At 46.8% G+C, this 14918-nt stretch overlaps 1 protein-coding gene and 1 pseudogene across 2 annotated transcripts in view; one reads left to right on the forward strand and one right to left on the reverse strand.

The window, feature by feature from the left end:
* The window catches only part of NCF2 (neutrophil cytosolic factor 2), a 40710-nt gene extending 29357 nt beyond the window's left edge, over nt 1-11353 (reverse strand). The window contains exons 1-3 of one of the 2 annotated variants that reach the window (XM_017848102.1): nt 11260-11344; nt 10894-11097; nt 7645-7727 (exon numbers count right to left, since the gene is read on the reverse strand). In XM_017848102.1, coding sequence (XP_017703591.1) covers nt 7645-7727; nt 10894-11067 — 257 coding nt within the window. In that variant the 5' untranslated portion in view covers nt 11068-11097; nt 11260-11344. Of the gene's footprint in view, nt 1-7644; nt 7728-10893 lie in introns of both variants that reach the window. The other variant, XM_017848101.1, reaches the window with a different exon arrangement.
* On the forward strand, nt 7750-8452 carry LOC108512685 (UPF0729 protein C18orf32 homolog pseudogene; annotated as a pseudogene).
* Nucleotides 11354-14918: the final 3565 nt, after the last annotated feature.

Genomic DNA, 14918 nt, shown 5'->3' on the forward strand with positions numbered 1-14918 from the left:
TCTCCCAAAAGTGCTGAAATTACAGGCCTAAGCCACCATGCCCAGCCCCAGATAGTTTTTCTAATGCTGCTCCCACTGCCTTGTGCTGCTGGATCGGCGTGAAGCTGACTGGCTCAAGGTATATCAGGGCTGCTGTCCTGGGACTTGTAGCAGAGAATGGGAGTCGGCCACATCAATAGGACCCACAGGCATGTGGGTGGGACCTGGACACACTCCTGAGGATGCTGGCCTGGGCCTTGACCATGGGCTCCACAGAAGCCCTGGTGGAAGGGAGCCATTGCTGGGCTATAGGGAGTGGGAGCAGCAGGCACAAGCTACCCAGCCTGGCTACCCTCAGCCTCCTGACCTGGCAGGAACAAATTTGGCTGCCTGGTTGTGGCTCACACCTGGGCAACTGGACTGTAAGTCTGTAAGTCCCTAGTCCATCATCTGACCCAGAGCTGCCAACCTGGCTTCTCTTGGAGATAAGTCTGGAATGTGGACATAGGCTGGCAGGAATCCTCGAGAGGCAGTGTGGTGTAGTGAAGGGGCCAGGAGCCAGAGTCCAGATCCAACAGCTCTGCCACTAACTGGGGGACCCTAACAAGTCACTTCCCTGGCCTGAAGTTCCACGCCAATATTATGGGAGCATATTGTATACAGGGACATGTTATATGCACAGAACATATCATATAGGGAGCTTGCCAGTATATGGATCCCATTTCTGGAGTCAAAGCCACCTGGACTTGAGTCTTGGCTCTGTCACTTACTGTCTGGTGAGAAAGGGCAAGTTACCTAACTTCCCTAAATCTGTTTCCCCATCTTTAGAATAAGAGAATAATAATAGCATATACCTCACAGGGTCACTGTGAGAACTAAAGGAGATGAAGCATTTGGGTACTTCAGATAGTGCCTGGCACACACAGTAATTTATTACTGTTGTTGTTGTTATTTTACTTTCTTTAGCTCTAACACTCTAGCAATTAATCTATACACCAGCCACTTATTACATGCTTACTTAAAGCTCCATGCCATATAAGCTATTGTCAGGATATTTTAAAAATACATGATGTAGAAGCTGGAACTCTGATCTCATGGAAGTTTAGAGCCGAGCACAAGGGCTGGTTGGTCAAGACAATCATAAGGAATGGGTGCCAGTGTGACTGGGGGAGAAGCCATCACTGTTAGGGTTGAGGTAAGTCACACAGCGGCAGCAGTGGCTATGCGGGAAGTAAGAAAAGAGAGCTTGGGTTTGAAATAGGAAGATGGCTTTCTCCAGTATCCCTGCTAATAAAGATGATTGTAAAACCTACTAAATGCATGCAGGCCATTCTTTAAGTAGCAATGGGCCTTTCATGTCTTTTCCACACATTTCTGGGCTCCTGGAAAGATGAATAAGGTACCCAGAAGTACCCCAGAAATCAGGTTCCTCTTTCTAAGCCAGAAGGTGGGGTAACCAGCTTCAGTTCACTGAGCCACTGAGCCTCTTCCACCGTGAAGGGGACAGACAGAAGCAGAGGTTTCCTGTTCCCTGGTAGCTGCAATTTCCACTGTGTTCTATTGCCTGTTTGGGAGCTCACTGAAGGTCTCAGAGGGCACACACTTTACGTGCCGTCAGCATTAACCTATCAATGCGCCTTCCTCCCTGCTGAGCTGGCTAAGCAGATGGATTTCAGCTGGGAAGTGATACCACCTGGGTCTATCTGACATCGCATGGGCCCAGCAAAATCCTCCTAATAATTCCCCAGCCCATCAAGATGTCTGCAGAGGCCCAGTGTAATGGCTCACACCTGTAATCCCAGCACTTTGGGAGGCTGGGGCAGGCAGATCACTTGAGGTCAGGAGTTTGAGACCAGCCTGGCCAACATGGTGAAACCTCCGTCTCTACTAAAAATACTAAAAAATTAGCTGGTTGTGGTGGTGCGTGCCTATAGTCTCAGCTACTCAGGAGGCTGAGGCAGGAGAATCACTTGAACCCAGGAGGCAGAGGTTGAAATGAGCCAAAATCACACCACTGCACTCCAACCTGGTTGACAGAGTGACACTCTGACTGAAGAAAAAAAAAGGTGTCTACAGATTTGGGCCTGGTGGGAGAGAGACAGAAAGAACTGACAAGTTATTCAGAGTGTTTGCTTTGTTTTAAAGACAGCGTGGATCCGCCCGGGCAATATGGCGAAACCCTATCTCACTAAAAGTACAAAAAATTAGCCAGGCATGGTGGTACATGCCTGTAGTCCCAGCTACTCGGGAAGCTGAGGTTGGAGAATCACCTGAGCCCAGGAAGTCAAGACTGCAGTGAGACGTGATTGTACCACTCCACTCCAGCCTGGATGACAGAATGAAATCCTGTCTCAAAAAAAAAAAGAAAGAAAGAAAAGAAAGAAAACCCAACAACCAAAAAAACAGGGTGGGGCCAGGGGCTGAGGCTTGAGCCTGCAGTTCCAGTTACTCCGCCAGAGGCTGGGGCACGAGGATCACTTGAGCCCAGGAGTTTGAGGCCAGCCCGGACAATATAGTGAGACCCCTTCTCTAAAAAAAAGATTACTTATTTTATTTATTAATTTTGTTATAGAGACGGGGGTCTCACTATGTTGCTCAGGCTGGTCTCGAACTCCTGGGTTCAAGCAATCCTCCCACCTCAGCCTCCCAAAGTACCAAGACTGCAAGTGTGAGCCACTGCACAGGGCCTAATTAATTAATTTTTAAAACAGGGAGGGGGCATCCTTGCTCAGTGTCATTTTAAACATGTCTCTGAAAGCATCGGCCTGCTTCCCAGCCCCCTCCCTCCCTGCTGCAAGCCTCTCTTCAGCCTTTCCACTTGTTTACCCAGAGCTGCAGCCCTGAAGGGGGTTCTGCTTTGACACACAGCTCTTTTCCCACTGTACAGGGTCGCGATAAGCTCAGTATGAGAATACCAAAATAGCACTCAGCGCTGCGTGCCAGTGACCCGTGCTGCAGCAGCCCCTGCCTCCCTCTAGCCCTTCTTCAGTGGTTCTCTTTGGGGCCATTTGGAAGCATCCCCCAGGAGGCAGCCAAGATGCTGGCAGCTTCCTGCTGGGCTCTGCTGGGCTGGACGTGGGTGCTTTCTTCACACTCACACTTCAGTGACACCCCGTGGGGCGCCTTGCCTGCACCCAAAGCCCCCTCTCCTCCCAGGCAGGGTATCCACCAGCTGAAGCAGCAACCTTGCCATAGCTTTTCACAAGCTCCAGGCTTGAGAGAGTTTATAATCCCCATTTCTGTAATACTCCTGGGAGGTTTCTTAGTAACCGCTGAAGTGAACTGCTTGTTCCGGTGCTGCCAGTGCCCCATGCGTCCAGAGCCCGCAGCTCATACACCTGCACCCAGGATAATGGAATCTCAGCAAGCTGAAAGAACGTCAAAATGTCAGACACCTTTGGGATGCTGCAGTGGCTGCTGTGACAGAGGTTTGGGCCCACTCCCTTTCCTGTTTCCAAGTCAGCAGGGAGAAGGCTTTGCTATCGAGCCTCTTTAAGCCAGCTCCATGGAATGGATCTCACCCTTATTGTCATGCCCTACGATCCATAAGGCACAGGATCTGAAAGACAGCTTTGAGCCCCTGTGCCTTTCAGATGACAAGGCTGGGCCAGAGAGGCGAGACAGCTTGGCCGTGGTCATCACTGAGACTCCAAAATGTGCTTTTTTTCAGAAATGTGCTCTAACTTTGTTCTGTTGGAACTTCATAATGACAGAAGAGCAATACAAAAACATATGAAAGTAGGGAAAATAGAGGGAAATAGAGGGGAAAAAACCTCCATCCATAACATTATCAGCCTTAGGCAATTGCCTTTTGTAGTCTGAGGGAATTCCTTTTTTCTTTTTTTGCAGATAGAATCTCTGTTGCCCAGGCTGGAGTGCAGTGGTATCTTTTTGGTTCACTGTAACATCTGCCTCCCAGGTCCAAGCTATCCTCCTGCCTCAGCCTCCCAAGTAGCTGGGATTACAGGCACCTGCCACCATGTGCTGCTAATGCTAATTTTTTGTATTTTTAGTAGAGATGGGGTTTTGCTATGTTGGCCAGGCTGGTTTCGAACTCTTGACCTCAGGTGATCCACCCACCTTAGCTTCTCAAAGTGCTGGGATTACAGGTGTGAGCCACGGTGCCCGGCCAGTCTGAGGGAATTTCTATCCCACACATTAAGAAGTAATTTCTCTAGCCCTCATCCCACTTACTTAAAACTACCTCTTACAGCACTTACCCGCTTCTGCCTTGCATTACAGTTACTGGTGTTCTTGACTTGTTTCCCCTTTTTAATTTATAAGTTCCTTGAAACAGAGACTATATTTTGCTCACTTTTATTTAATCCAACACTCATTTATTGAGTAACTAGTATGCTAGATACTGAAATACAAGCATGAGTAAGTAAAAATTTCTTCTCTTATGAAATTCATAGAGTAGTGGAGAAGACAAATATGTACAGGGAACAAATGTCTGTCATGGGCCAGACATGTTACAAAAGGAGGCTCAAAAGAGGGAGTGGGCACTGCCCTAGTGGTTGGGCGCGGCTGGAGCAAAGGCACGGAGGTTGCATAAGTGGGCGGCAGCCGCTGGACCACATAAGAACAGGCAAAGGAATTTGGCTTTTATCCTGTAGTCATGGAAGCCACTGGAAGTTCTCATACTGATTGCATTGTTTGTTTTTTTACAAGATCACTCTGGAATACAAATGGAGGGGACAAGAGCAGTGGCCGGAAGATCAGTTTGGAAGTGACTGCAGTAGTCCTGGTGAAAAATGAGGGTCTCAACCAAGGTAGTGCTAATGGGGATGGAGAGAAATAGGTGGATTTAAGAAATATTTAAGAGGTCAACCTGATGAGGTTTAGAGAAAGAGACATTCCCTGGATGGATCCCAGGTACAGATTCCATGAGAAATGGAGGCCAGCAGTATGGGAGAGGGTGGCCTTGCCCAGTAATGGATCCTCAAGGTTCACATATGGACTTCTGTATCCATAGTCCCTGAATTGTACATAAACGAATGTGTGTGCTTGCGAGTGTATTTCTGGAAACACATTTTGCCATTTAACAACCACTGCTGCAGTCGTAAAAGGGAAAAGGGTCAAGAACAGAACTTCAAAGGGAATACCAACACCTAGGGAATTGCGCAAGAGAGCCGGCTTGAGGTTGAGATTAGTGCCTCATTTGTATAATTTCCTCGTTGTTGAATTACAGATAAAACTTGGTAGATTTTTCTCTCAGGTGTAACTATTAATATTACCAATCACAGATTAATTGAATCCTGGGTCTTACTTTTAGACCTTTCCAAGATCTTTCTAATCACTCAAAACCGTAGCCTTCCAGATCCTGGGACTCACGGGCATTTTTTGGAGGAAATTCTTTCTGGGAGCCTTCACTCTTTTGCCTGTTGGTATCTCTTCTTTATAGGCTATTAGAGCTCACTAAGGAATGGCCTTAGAGTTTGCGTTTTGAGATTTAAGATCGGCTGAACGATTTGTTGTTAGGCCTCCCTCCATATTCTATAGTCTGGAGATGGGGTAGGGGGGAGTGGGAAAGAGAAGGATGTTAAGAGAGGGGACAGGCAGTTAGACAGAGGCAAGATGTCAGTCAAGATAAACACCTGCTGTACCAAAATATCTCATGTGTCCCATAAATATACACCTACTGTGTACCCACAAACATCAAAATAAAAAAAAGTAAAATTAAAAAAAAATTATAGTCATAATAAATATGTCACACTAAATGTGGGGGGAAGAAAAACCTAAATGCCTGGATATCTTCCCCCAATCCCAAGCTCTGTTTCTCCCCAGATTGCCATTGTGTCTGTGGTTTTTCTTTTAGAAAAGACTTCACTTCTGCTTTCACTTCTTCAGGTAACTAACTGCATCTACATCTTTAAAGTCCTTTGAGCATCTTGTGGTTGCCCTTAGCAACAGCTGCATACACAGGTTTTACAGGCTGTTTCTAACCAAACCATAGGATCAAAGCCTTTCAGGGTGGAAGAGAATCAGAGCCCAGCCCTCTGTCTGATGTCTGGACATCGTCTACAACCTCCCTGCTGCTCCATCCAGGCCTGGCCTCACCCTCACCCCACCCACACCATGCACAGACCATTTTCACTGTCAGAAAGTTCTTTATTAGGCCAGGCTCGGTGACTCACGCCTGTAATCCCAGTACTTTGGGAGGCCGAGGTGGGTGAATCACAAGGTCAGGAGTTCGAGATCAGCCTGGCCAACATGGTGAAATCCTGTCTCTACTGAAAATACAAACATTAGCAGGATGTAGTGGCGGGCGCCTATAATCCCAGCTACCCGGGAAGCTGAGATAGGAGAATTGTTTGAACCCGGAAGGCAGAGGTTGCAATGAGCCAAGATCACGCCACTGCACTCCAGCCTGGGCGACAGGGCGAAACTCCGTCTCAAAAAACAAAAAAAAGTTCTTCATTAGCCTGAGCCAAATTCCTCTTCCCTAGAACTTATGCACACTGGTGGAACAATTTCTACAAAGGGTCAGTTTCCCATCCCCCCAAACATTTGAAATTATCACTTAGAATTTTTTTCCTTTGTTATTTGTTATGAGATATTTGTGCAGGATGAGAGGGAGGAGGAATTGAGATTAACTTTCATTTTGAATTTATTAATATTTGTACTAATTATTCCATATTGACTATAAACAAACCTAAAAACACAGATAGGGTGATAGAAGAAAATGGATTTTCCTATAATCCCACCATCCAAAGAGATTTATTGATAACATTTTGGTCTATGGCCTTCCAGACTTTATTCTGTGATACAGAAATGGGACTATAGTATACACACTGTTTTGAAATCTGTTTTTAAATTTAACATCTGGTCGGGCACGGTGGCTCACGCTTGTAATCCCAGCACTTTGGGAGGCTGAGGTGGGCAGATCACCTGAGGTCGGGAGTTTGAGACCAGCCTGACCAACATGGAGAAACCCCATCTCTACTAAAAATACAAAATTAGCTGGGCATGGTGGCACATGCCTGTAGTCCCAGCTACTCGGGAGGCTGAGGCAGGAGTATCACTTGAGCCCGGGAGGGGGAGGTTGCAGTGAGCTGAGATCTCACCCTTGCACTCCAGCCTGGGCAACAAGAGTGAAACCCCATCTAGGGAAAAAAAAAAAAAATTTAACATCTACTGCAAACTTTTTCTGTATAAGTACATGTGCTACTTACTTACCTGTATTAATTTGTTCTTATAATGTTAATTTGTATCATTGTTTTTGCAGCTGAATTATATTTCCTCAAATGGATTAAACCAGGTTTTGAAAATGCATTTTGCTGGGATGAAGCCAGGTTTTGATGCAGTTTCATGGTCATCCCCATTCTGTGACAGCTCAGTACCTCATAGGAGACCTCTATGGGTGACCCCATCAGGGACACTGGTGGGGTGCCACATCAGCTGAGTATCAGGCCCATGGTGGTTACCTAGACTCATTGTGCCTGTGACACAGCTGGTTTATAATCGGGCGGCAGACCTGCCTTCCCTCCCCAGTGAGAACTTCTGCCTCACCTGCTGATTTATTGCATAACTGTCCCCAGAAGGGCCAGTCACATTTCCCAACAGAGGCTGGGAAGGTACTTCTCAAACACCAAGTCAGCAACACTGAGACCCCTTAGGTTTCTCTTTGAAATTCTCCAGTTGGTGCAACATGGAACCACTTACTTCTCTGTTTGGTAGTAGAGCATCCCTCGTTGGAAGTAAGCCACTGCCAAATGCTTGTCTCGGTTAATGCTTTTGGTAAAGGCCTGAGGAGAGAAGGGTCCAGACATGGCCATGATGCAAGGCAGCGAGGAGGTGTGAGAGGAGCCACAGCTCACAGAACCCTAGCCCCCTGTGGTGCCCGGCTCTCCTGTCTGCCCTCCTTGGCACCTCGAGGCCCACCCTGTGCTCTCACGGTGCATTCCACTTCACTCTCACATTTAGGAGCTCGAGTCTGGGACAGTGGTGTGAATCCCTTGAATTATCATTCCAGTTCTGCTGTGGATCTACAAAACATTCCTGGAACCATACGTATTCCATCTGATTTCCGCTTTTGTTAGTCATATATGGCCTAGAAAAGCTACACAAGAATCCAATAATGGCCAGGTGCGATTGCTCACACCTGTAATCCCAGAACTTTGGGAGGCCAAGGCAGGTGGATCACTTGAGCCCAGGAGTTCAAGACCAACCTGGGCAAAATAGTGAGACCCCATCTCTATGAAAAATTTAGAAATTAGTCAGGTGTGGTGGCACATGCCTGTGGTCCCAGCTACTTGGGGGACTGAGGTGGGTCGATCACTTGAGCCCAGGAGGCGGAGACTGCTGTGAGCTGTGACGGTGCCACTGCACTCCAGCCTGGGCGGCAAAGTGAGGCACCCTGTCTCAAAAAAAAAAAAAGAAATCCAATGATACAAATAAAGACAAAGTAGACTATAAGGGTGCAGACACTAAGGGATTATCTCCAACAGAAGTATTAGATAAAAAGGACTAAAGCATTTTCCCAAAGGAGCTCATCATTTTAAAAATGAACTTGATAAAATGAAGCACCTTCTTTGTAACTGTCTCTGACCTTCTCTGAGACTAGAATTCAGAAGATAGTTTAGACATTTACCTGATACTAATAAAAAATACATGATATCCGTATTTAAAATATAGTGAGTTATATTTAATGACCTCATTCCCGAGTTCCTTTTTCATTAGTGTAGCTTTCATTTCTATTATTGCTGTTTTAATAATATGATTAGATAGAAGCTTTGAGCCAGTAGACACTATGTTACTAAATCAGTACTTTAAAATTTTTGGTCTTCTGTCTTTCATTCATATGAATTTAACTGCTGTTTGCTCTAATTTCTTTGAGTTCTCCTAGTTTGAGTAGAGTACAATTTTACTGTGAAACAATGCAGCGAGACTGTGTTGTGAAGTGAAGGCAGAGTTTTTGGAAGTGATAATGATGTGAAACATAAAGATACAATTCCTGTGCAACACAACGGAGCACCTTGTCCAGGAGAGTAGTAATAACTATTTATTGCTCCGTGGAAGATAAAAAAGGTAGGGAAATAGGAGAAGCTTCTTTGAAAAATGAAACATCATTAGCCGGGCTTGGTGGTGCATGCCTGTAATCCCAGCTACTTGGGAGGCTGAGGCAGGAGAATCACCTGAACCAGGGAGGCGGAGGTTGCAGTTAGCTGAGATTGCACCACTCACTGCACTCCAGCCTGGGTGACAGAGTGAGATCTGCCTCAAAAAAAAAAAAAAAGCAAGCAAGCAAGAAAGAAAAAACGATAGCTAATGTAATAATGAAATTCTAACCCTTGTTGCATTTCTTCTATTCCTGTGAATGTACTGAACATTCAGTTTAAATAAATAAAATTTATTGCAAATGAAAATAATTAAAATATATACATTGTTATATTTGTTTACTATACAAACATTACATGAATAGTATACAATTAAAATGATAACAAATAAGAATGCACATAAATGCTAGTAGGAAGGGCTCAAGCAGGAAAACAAAGAAAGGCAGAGGGAATGAGAAGGCTAGAAGCAGAGGAATGCCAGGAGAAACAGAGACATGTGGGAGTGAAGGCCTGGGAGCTGAGAGGTGAGTGGTGGCCCACGCAACCTTGCCAAGGATCCCATATCCAGGTCAAGGCAGGAGGCTACAGTCCCTGCTGGCATAGCCATGCCCAGACTAGCTGCCAATCTCTTCCCCCAGACAATGTACATTTTGTGTCCATCAGCCCTCAGAATGTGTGGTGCTGTTCACTCAGCCCCTCAGCAGGCCCCTGAGAGGAGGTGGGGCCACTGTCCTCCCTCCAGCCAGAGGCGGGGAGTCCTGGCATGCTCTGCCTTGGAGCCTGAGATTGACTTGTCAAGCTATGTGAGAACATTTCAGTTACTTCTCTGTCTTCCTGTCAGGAGGGTGTGGCTGAGGCTTGTTTACCTGCTGTTGGAGTGTGGAACGCACTGGTTCTTTAAGGGACCTGGGGAGTCAGCCATTTGTCCACACATCCACACTTTGCAAAGACTGGCAGTAAATGGTAAAAATAATAACTAACTCTTATACAGTGGTGTGAAGTTCCACAGGACATTAATAGTTTGGCATCTCACTTAATTTTCATGATATTTAGAAACTCAGGAAGCTGAAAGTCAGATGTCTACACAGACTACATAGCTTGCTTAAGACTGAAAGTCCAGAGAGAGGCAGAGGCTAGGATTTGATCCTAGATCTTCCCTTCCAAACTCCATACCCTTCTCACCTTACCACGACCAATCCAAAAAATAATTATTGAGAATGCTTACCTCCATACTACGGTATTTGAGTGAGAAAACATAACGAAAAAGATGCGAGACATCCCACACCATGGCCCCAGCAGATATCACTAATCAGTCACAGTACAATTTCCTCTTGCCAGCCTCGGCATCCTTAAAAGAGTCTCCTTTATAATTGATCAGAATTGTCACTTGGGGTAAAAGCTATATTTTGTAAATGCCTCCCTTAAATCTCTTGAACAGGCAAAGTCAACATACATGAAAGTCTTGGAAAGCAAGAACAGGTGCCTTAGAATCAATAATCAGGTGTAAAGTGCTGAGATAGATAGAGATTCTGTGCCCAGAAGGAGTTCTGTGTAGAACAAAGTACGACTAGGCTAGCCTTCACAAAGGTGTTAAAGACACTTGTAGAATGATTTTAATTTAGAAGATGGAGAAAGACGCAACCCTGGCTGCCCCTCAGAACCACCTGGAAAGCTTTTAAAACTGGCTGCCTGGGGCCCCTCCCAGACCAGTTAAATCAGGCTGTCTAGGGGTGGAGCTTGGGCAACTTTTGTTCTTTTCAATCTCCCCAGAGGTTAGGTTTCTGAAATGCAATGAGGTTGAGAATCATAATAACAAATGCACAAAGGAGGCCCGGAAAGAGGCACCTCCACTCACCTTCTCTGCTTCAGTCATGTTTTTCAGGATAGTGTGCATGCAGCCAATGTTGAAGCAAATCCGGGAGTGGGGGTCCTGGACGGCACTGAAGGCGTCCAGGGCTCCCTTCCAGTCCTTCTTGTCAGCTGCCAGCACCCCTTCATTCCAGAGGCTGATGGCCTCCGCCAGGGACATGATCAGGTAGAAACCAGGAGGCCAAGAGAGCTGCCAGGAGACAGGGAGAAGACAGGTTGGGGCGTCTCCCCCAGCAGGGCTGCCGTAGTGGCCCCCAAGGTGTTCACTTTCCCGGCCAGATGAGCAGGATGGGGCCCAGCCTCCCTTAAGATAACTTCTCAGTGTTGTAAATGCATCAGGAAATGCCCCCACCTTTTGACAACTGACTCATAACCCTACCATGAGAGAGAAAAGGAAAGAAGCAGAGAGAGAGAGGGCGAGTGGGGGTGGAGTGTGGAGGAGAGAGGAAGTACATCAGATGCTGCCTGAAGGATCAGTTCCCCAAAATGCTTCTGCTCTGTCACCCAGCTCCTCCTCTCTCTCCCACTTCTGTTCTGTGGTAGCTTCTGGCCAAAGCTCTGCTTCTAGAGCCAGGGCAACCTTGGCAGGTGGATGAACCCCCCTGACACCCCTGGTGATAGTGACAGGAGGCAGCCAAATGCCTAGGCAGATAGGGGCAGGTCGCTGCTGAAACCCCACTTTCAAGCCAAAAACAGCCTGACGGCTGAAAGACTAGGCTGCTGGTCCCAAATGAAACCCATGACTGATTTGTTTTTCTAAGACCACCAGAGCGGGCACAAAAGAACCAGCGAGTAGGCAAGTGTAGGAGCAAAACTGCAAGTTTATTTTGGTCACCTAAGGTGTGGGGAAGAGGTCTGTCGGCCTCCGGCAAAGAAGGCCGACAGAGCCCCCCGGTGGGGCTCTCCGACGGAGTTCCCGCAGTCCTGACATCCCGACAGGAGTGGAGGACTGAGGAAGACCGCGCGTGGCGTGCCTCCGGAGCGGCTTTTCTAGGAGTGGGAGGGCGATAGGCGGGGCACGGGCGTGTCGGGGCGTTCCGCAGGTGCGACCAGGTAAATCTTGGTCTCTTCGGATTGACATCACCTGGCCCATGCCTAGTTGGTCTGCACCTTCCCGGGTCGCCGGCTGCATTTTCGCGCGCGCGGGAAAAGTTGGTGAAGAAGAACCCGGAAGTGCACCATCTTGCCTCCGTTCATCCAAACAATGACCTAGAGTGAGAACTTCTGTTCCTGTTTGTCTGCTCTTCCCCAATTAATTCTTTCTGACATGCCTTTTAACCAATTGAATGTTGCCTTTTCCAGCACTACCTATGACCTGCCCCTCCCTTATTCTGAACCCATAAAAGCCTCAGACTCACCTGCACTGGGGGACTTTCCTGCCTTTGGGTAGGGGAACCACTCCTGCATCCCCTCTCCACTGAAAGCTGTTTTCATCACTCAATAAAACTCCCCACCCGGGCCGAGTGGGCAGGCCATCTCGTGCAGCAGGTAGTGTGGCCACTGAGGCATGGGCAGGGTGTCACCAGCCAGAGGTCCCTGGCTTACAAAGTGATGGAGAAAAAATCCTGTGTCACTGGGCCTTGACTTCCACACCCTTGTTAAATGGGAGTGTTGGATGAGAGGATAATTCTTTCCAGTCTTGAATGAATTCCTTGCTCACTTTTTTGTAATCCCATAGGCTGTATTAATATGTTAGTGTTTAACTTGAGCTGAAATTATCATTAACAAATTTTTGAGACAGGATAGTCTTTGGATGTCCATCTGATCTGGGCCCGAAATAACTTTTTTTTTTTTAGAGACAGAGTTTCACTCTTGTTGCCCAGGCTGGAGTGCAGTGGCACGATCTCAGCTCACTGCAACCTCTGCCTCCTGGGTTCAAGGAATTCTCTTGCCTCAGCCTCATGAGTAGCTGGGATTACAGAAGCCTGCCACCATGCCTGGCTAATTTTTGTATTTTTAGTAGAGATGAGGTTTCACCATGTTGGCCAGGCTGGTCTCGAACTCCTGACCTCAGGTGATTTGGCCACCTTGGCCTCCCCGCAAAGTGCTGGGATTACAGGCGTGAGCCACCGTGCCCGGTCGAAATAACTTTTATGAGCATTCAGGAAGTTCAGAGGGGACCAATTTCCTGCAAATGTGAAAATTGAAAGCCTGATATGACAGTGAATTGTGACTTCTCCCATCTTCCAGTGAAAAATTGAAGAGATGAAGGTCCTGCATTGATGACTAATGAATTTATTTATTTATTTATTTATTTATTTATTTATTTATTTATATTTGAGATGCAGTCTCGCTTTGTCGCCCAGGCTGGAGTGCAGTGGCACCATCTTGGCTCACTGCAAGCTCCGCCTCCTGGGTTTACCCCGTTCTCCTGCCTCAGCCTCCGTGTAGCTGGGACTACAGGCACGCACTACCATGCCCGGCTAATTTTTTGTATTTTTAGTAGAGACGGGGTTTCACCTTGTTGGCCAGAGTGGTCTTGAATCCTGACCTCATGTGATCCTCCCGCCTCGGCCTCCCAAAGTGCTGGGATTACAGGCGTGAGCCACCGCGCCCGGCATGAATTTATTAAAGTTTCTGAAAAAACAAATTTAAGAATTCTTTCCTTGCTTTCCTGGAAAAGTAAAAATCAGTAAAACCTCCCAGAGGAATGACTGGGGGTAAAGGGTATAGCTGATTTGGCTTACTAAAATCCTGGCTTCTTTTTAGGTAGAATGCATGTTTATGGGGGTCAAATACTTAGATGCAAACTCTTGTTTTGTAGCAATTGAAAGAACTCACTTATCGTCACCAAGCTTCCCCTAAAAGTCTGAAAATAAAACTTAAAAACGTATACTCCGGCCGGGCGCGGTGGCTCAAGCCTGTAATCCCACGCACTTTGGGAGGGGCCCGAGGACGGGGCTGATCACGAGTTCAGCGCAGATCAAGACCATCCTGGGGGGGCCTAACATGCGCTGAAACCGGCTCTCTACTAAAAAATACAAAAAACTAGCCAGGCGAGAGGCGGGCGCACTGTAAAGTCCCAGCTACTCGGGAGGCTGAGCAGGAGAAGGCGTAAGCCCGGGAGCGCGGAGGGCTTGCCCATGGGAAGCCCAGATCCAGCCACTGCACTCCAGCCTGGGGACAGGAGCCGAGACTTCCGTCCAAAAAAAAAAAAAAAAAAAAAATGCATACTCCACAGTGCTTGTAGGATTGAAGGCGTGAGAATTAAGAAGACAGATTGCTCTCCTGTGTTTACAAGGACTTCCCAGCTTACTTCTTTGCCCGGCAAACTCCTACTCATCTTTCAAAGCCCAGTTTAAATGTCGCCAACTCTGCTAAATCTAGCCCCCCAACTCCAAGTAATAGGAGAATTTTCCCCTCCTTTGTACCACCTCTACCCAAACACTTCCATCATACTTATTGCAATTTATCTCTTCATCGGCTCAATTCTTGGGCCCTTTGGAAGTTGGGACGGTGGCTTTTCATTCTAGGATCTCTAGCACTGATACTCACTACACGATGAAGGGATGCATTCTAAAAGAAATTAGAAATCATTGGTAAATGACCTGCAGGTAGCAGTGATGGTAGAAAGAGGTATTGCTATTCCATCTAGTGAATAAATAATCAGGACTTGAATAGCACATTAATTATTTCTGAGAAAACCACATGGATTTGTCGCTAAATTAGACTTTATTTTTTAAATATGTTTTTGCCCTCCTATTATCCTACCCTGACACGCAGGACTCTCCTTAATCTGACTGCCAAGACTTTCCTACCCTTATCCCCAGAACGTTCCTTCACAATCCCATACAAACTCTGCTGCTTACTCTATGCCTTCATTTCCTGCATCCATGCTAGCTCCTCTTTACAGGCTGACCTCTCCCATGTCTGCGCCTTCAGACCCACCTTTCATAGCCTTCGAAAGCCTGCTAAAATATCACCCTCCTTAACACACTGCCCTGAAATCAGTCCTGCCTGAAAGCACTCAAACCCATGATCTCATCTTCCGAACTCCTGCATCTCCTTCTC

Source organism: Rhinopithecus bieti, unplaced genomic scaffold, assembly GCF_001698545.2.
Source record: "Rhinopithecus bieti isolate Rb0 unplaced genomic scaffold, ASM169854v2 scaffold_27006, whole genome shotgun sequence".
NCBI classification, from domain to species: Eukaryota; Metazoa; Chordata; class Mammalia; order Primates; family Cercopithecidae; genus Rhinopithecus; species Rhinopithecus bieti.